General features: G+C 45.4%; 1 protein-coding gene across 4 annotated transcripts in view; it reads right to left on the reverse strand.

Moving 5' to 3' along the window:
• Positions 1-437: 437 nt before the first annotated feature.
• Positions 438-5,645, reverse strand: part of Sertm1 (serine rich and transmembrane domain containing 1) — a 17,566-nt gene continuing 12,358 nt past the window's right edge. For 2 of the 4 annotated variants that reach the window (XM_029475454.1, XM_029475455.1), the window contains one exon: positions 438-1,424. In XM_029475454.1, coding sequence (XP_029331314.1) covers positions 819-1,142 — 324 coding nt within the window. In that variant the 5' untranslated portion in view covers positions 1,143-1,424 and the 3' untranslated portion in view covers positions 438-818. The remainder of the gene's footprint in view (positions 1,425-5,645) is intronic. The other 2 variants (XR_003836230.1, XM_029475453.1) reach the window with 1 other exon arrangement.

The following is a 5,645-nucleotide window of genomic DNA, read 5'->3' on the forward strand; positions in this document are numbered from 1 at the left end:
GAGTATCACTGTATAAAATGCAACTCAACGACTATGTCTTTATATTTAATTCCTACTGGATGGAAACCATAGTGAGGAAGTTAAAATGAATTGGGCCTCTTCTGGGCTTCACTTAGTAATAGCAACAGTGACCGTCACAAAGGATTCCATAGCCGGAGAGCAATCTGGCTGCAACACGAGCCAGGAGGAAACCCAGGAGCAGAAAGCAGGGCCAACTGCCTCACAACACACTTTCCTTGTGTCGCCGAAGCTTTCCACGCCCCTGGAACAGTCCTCATCATGCGTGACATTTGCTAAGGTGAAATTAAATAAAAACATTTAGCCAATTTTAACCTCCCTTTGGAAATGTTATATGTTAAATATAATTTCTCTCTCCCCTTTCCCTCTCCTTCTCCCTATCCCTCCCCCTCTGCCCCCCACCCCGTCTCTGCTTTATCTTTTAAATACAGAAAATATCTTCTACACAGTCTCTGCTTGGCTTTCCAGTTTCTGCTCCTCTCCAGTGCCGGGTCTTTTGTAAGAGAGTCAGAGTGGAAGTGTCTCTTCCCAGTCTCCCCTGCAGTCTGAGTCCATGGTGTCCAACGCAGTGCTGAGCAGGCTCCAGGTGACCCATGAACTTTGTGTGGAATCCCATGCCTCAAAGTTTACCTGCATGTCCATCAGCATGGCTCCTCTCTTCACAAATGAAGCATATACTCAGGAGAAAAGAAATTTGAAAACGAAGGAGGAAAACAGGTCTGTCCTGATGCTCATTTCTTTCATGAAGCAATACCTTCAGTACGGAGAAAGCAAAGCCATTCTCATTTTGAATATTTCCTTCAGGATGAGAGGTTTGAAAACGTCGACCTCTGAGAGGAGATACTACACACTTCTAGGTTGGTGAAAGAACTCCCAGCGTCACTAGGATACTCCGGGTAGGAGGAGCTGGAGGAGATGATGTTCTTCAGCCTCTGGAGAGCAATGATCAGCAGCAGAAGCAGGAAAGCCAGGAGGCTTAGGAATATGGAGACATAGATGTAGACGTTGGATAGGTGGCCCGAGGACGAGTCCACCGACGTGGACAGTGATGTGGGAAACAGCTCCAGGAAAGTTCCATTCTCCACACTTCCAGCAAATCCAGATGATGAGTCGGCCTCCGACATCTCTACGAAGAGGGGAGGTGTGAGCAGGGCACGCTCAAATGCTCAAATGTTGGTCCGCGTCCAGTCCGTGTTTGCGTCCGTGTCCACGGTTCACACGGGGCTTAAGAGTGGCGAAACTGGTATTGCTCATTCATGACAGCAACAGCAGCAACAGCAACAGCAGCAGCAGCAGCAGCAGCAGCAGCAGCAGCAGCAGCAATCACAGGCTGGGATGTCAGCACAACAAACCGTCTTGGTTTTTAAACAAAGGCAGCAACAGCAGGGATCACTTGTCTATGGAGACTGCAGAAACAATAACACACACGGCTCAGTGCAAGGAAATAACACATCTGTAATCTCACTTTTAGTTTTTCTTTCAGGGAGGCTTAATTATGAAACCCACCAGGGAAGGAATAGAATGAAACAATTCCCCAAGAAACAAACAATATTTATGTCCTTTCAGCATAAATGAGATATAAAAACAAGCTTCGATTTCCCCTTTCCAGAATTGTACATGCCAGGTTTCTCCAAGGAACTCAAGAGAAAAGAGAAAGAAAAACTCTACATCTGTTGTGCCTCATTGTGATTCTAGTGGACACGCCACGTGGGTGCTCTGAGGTGGAAACCCAGATTTCAGATCCAGAAGCCCCTCCTCCACAAAAATCAACCCCACCCCCAACCAACACAGGACCTAGCACGTGCCTTTTGTCTAATGTTTTGATTTATTGATAAAATTTCATCAGCATGCAATCGTGGGCCATTCTCATGTGTTTCTTCTTTAAGGGTAATTCATATACTTATTATATTGAGTATTTTCGTATACACGTAGCTTAGAAGGGGTTGGCTTCCCTCCAAATGGTGGAGAAGATACAGGGTTTACTCTGGCACAAGAGTTCAGTCTGAGACTCAAATTACTCGTTGTTCCTTACATATCCACCCAAAACGTGACTTTCAGAAAAAAAAAAAAGGAATTTTCAGTATTATGGTGGTTACATTCCTAGCAGTTGATTGAAAGTCTGAAGGGGACTGGAATCCCTAAAGTGAATTAATACATAAGGAGTATGATAGCTTCATTAGCGTGTAAGCAATCAGGCCCAGCATTTCCTTAAGTATATTTCTGTTGGAGGCTACCACAGAGATCCACAAACTGCTCAAAATTCAGAGAATAAGAGGCCAGGGGGTGCATAGTCACGGTTGACACTTCTACAGTTAAACCCCTGAACAGAAGGTCCAGGAACATCGCAGAAACAGAAAGATTGTGAGAAAGAGGCAGAGGACAAGGGTGTCCGCTGAGGCGCTGTATTCTGTATATGGCAGGGAAACTGCATACAGGAAAGCTACACAGTGACAACACCAACTGACTCACTAATGTGGGTGGGGATATTTCATAAGACCACGACCCAAGATGAAGAGATACAGGGGACCCATGGCTGCTGAGACAGAAAGGAACGAGTTTTATCCATAGATGAGTACCCTGAGCTACCCAATTCCAAACATTCAGCCCTAAACACATGTACATAAGAGAGATGCCCAATGGCCACACTTATTTCTGTGGCCAGGACTGGTGATCCCCAGAAAGGAGACACCTCATGGAGGTCCCTGTCTCTGTCAGAGGTTTTACACAGAGCATTGAGTCTTGGTGACCACCTCACAGTGGGCTAGGAACTATGTCTTACGAGTTCCAAAAATAAATAGACGTCACTCTGTTTTGCCTGGTGATTTTAATTCTATTAGGTGTTTCCAGGCTCCTGATAATCTTTACAAAATAAAATGGTAAAAGGAACTGCAGAGGGGGGTGCCAATGTGTCACGCTGATGTTGGAAACCCCAGACTTTTCACAGCTCTCACATGATACAGCCATTCATTTCTGGGGGTACAGGAAGGGGGTCTCAGAGGCGTCATGATTAAAGAATAGAATTAGGATAGACGCCTGATAGAGTAGTACCAGAAAAGTACCAGATATCTGGGGGCAACCAACATGTAGCTTAGGAAACAGGGCATGCGTAGATGCCAGCAGATTTGACAAGGACAAGAGCTATAGATACAAGGTAAGTCCTAGCTCCAGGCTTCTGTGAAGCTCCACCTCGTAGCTTCTTCTCTTCATTCTGGTAGGAAAACCTGCACTGCATTCCTCTTCTGAAATGAGCAAAGACAGTAGTGACTTGGCACCCTCTATGCCTCAAACACTTTCCAGGGCAGATAGGGTAAGGATGACCCACTTCACAGCAAAACTGGGCTGCAAAGACGCTGATGTTTATTCAGAGTGTGTAGCTACACAGTGCGAGAGAAGTACCCAGAGAAGGGAGGGAGGGAGGGAGAGAGAGAGAGAGAGAGAGAGAGAGAGAGAGAGAGAGAGAGAGAGAGAGAGAGAGAGAGAGAGATCTTCCTAGGTAAACTATTATTAAGTGGGAAGTTCCTTACATCAGGCCTAGAAAGACAGTGATGCTTTGTGGTCTCTGACAATCTCACAGGTCTGACATACGGTCACGGGTTTAGCCAGAATTGGCTGGTTTTCCTCAAGCTGCCTTTTTCTGCCACTGAAATTAGTATAGTTTTCTAATGCAGTGGCTGGGAGCACAGGAACACTACTGTGGTACCAGGATGCCAGTGGCAAAGCTGGCAATTGTCTAGAGATGCTGTTATAACAAAGGTCTTTCCTTTCAGGGTAACTGTCCTGAAGGTCACCTTCTTCCCGGGAAGCTGCGGCTGTCTACAGAACAGCTTAGAGAAAACACCAGGAAGCCGTGGGTAAAACACCCAGTCTCCCATGTGGCCTTTGGAGAGTGGTGAAAAACAAAGCAGAAAAGGCTGTGTCTTCCTTCAGTTTTACAGTGAAACGTCTTCTGCTTTGAAAGCTGTCTTTCTGGTATTACAAATTGAGCACCATTTCCAGATTGCTTCTTAATGTAAAATGACAGCACCCCAGATTTGATCCATTGTTCTTCCCTGACACAAATGAGTATGTGTAACGTTGGAGATGCTTTTAATTTGGTTACAGCACTTCTCATTTCCCTATTGAAGTTTTTTTTTTTTTTAACTGAAGAATCCTCTTTCTCCCTGGCAAACGCTTTATCCAGTGGTGAGTGTATAGAGCTGGCGGTAAGCAAACTCAGCCCTGTTTAATGTCCTGAGAGGTGTCACTGTGGAAACGGAATCCAGGAGAGTTTTCAGAAGAGCACTGCTCAGCTCTTCCTCAATGATGAGGCCAAGGCAAAGAAGAAAGTGACCTCTTCTTAAATGCATAGCCTGGACCTGTCTTGGGGCAGCAACAGCAGCCTCTCACCTCAAGTCATACTTAGGTCATACTTAGATTCATGCAGATTCTGATTTTTTCTTTTTTTTTTGTTGTTTTAAAAAATAGATATTTTCTTTATTTACATTTCAAATGTTATCCCCTTTCCTAGTTTTCCCTCTGAAAACCCCCTATCTTATCCCCCTCCCCCGCTCACTAATCCACCCACTCCCACTTCCCTGTCCTGACATTCTCCTACACTGGGGCATCGAGCCTTCTCGGGACCTAGGGCCTCTCCTCTCACTGATGTCCAACAAGGCCATCCACTGCTACACATGCGGCGGGAGCCATGGGTCCCTCCATGTGTCATTCTCAAACAACAGACTTTTAAATAAAAACAAAAACAAAGAGAGGGGAAAATAAGATGGTTCACGGTCAACCAATTCTTTCTTTGTTTCTTGGAATAAAACTTTGTCTTGGGAAGAAACATACCAAAGGCTACTAAAGTGAGCAAGTTGGAGCAGTCTATCTCTCTCCAGGAGCCCAGTGGTATGGGGGTGGGGAGGCAGGACAGCACATATAAGAAAAGATGTTTATTTACTTGGGACCACGCCCAGCCTCTTAGACAGTGGATACTTTTTATTCCCATGAGGTGGTTGTAAAGATTGTAAATTCACTTCTTCCTTTATTTTTTGAGATAGAGTCTCACTATACTGCCTGGGTTGGCTTTGAATGAACAAATCCCCTGTTTTAGCTCCTGAGAGCTGGAGTACAGCTCCATGCTGGTGGGACTGAGATGATTTGGAAGAACCTAACTGTAGTGTGCGCCTTCATCCCTACATCCCTTCCGAAAAGAGTTCTCTCACACCACACATTGGAGCTCTGTGGAGGAAAGGTGGTAGTGAGCTGAGGCTTTTTTGCCCTGAATTCTAACGCAGGGATTTAGGAAATTCAGCCTGCAGGTCAGCTTCCAGTGTGGCTCAGGAATGCAGGGCTCTGAGGCTGCCACTGGGATTTCTATGTGGATAAGAGATATTTAAAGTTTTGTGGTAGAAAACAAGGGCAAGCTACTTTGTATCCTTGCACTCATTCCTTAGTGACTCAGCTATTATGATCATCAAAGTCATGTCAACATTTTATCCCTACCGACTCCTGCTGTATGATACCAAAAGCTGATCCTTCCAGGACATTAGCAGGTTAGAACTGTGTGATAAGGTTCTCATGTGAGCAGAGCTCTCTCTCTCTCTCTCTCTCTCTCTCTCTCTCTCTCTCTCTCTCTCTCTCTCTCTCTC

This window comes from Mus caroli, chromosome 3 (assembly GCF_900094665.2).
Source record: "Mus caroli chromosome 3, CAROLI_EIJ_v1.1, whole genome shotgun sequence".
Classification (NCBI taxonomy): Eukaryota; Metazoa; Chordata; class Mammalia; order Rodentia; family Muridae; genus Mus; species Mus caroli.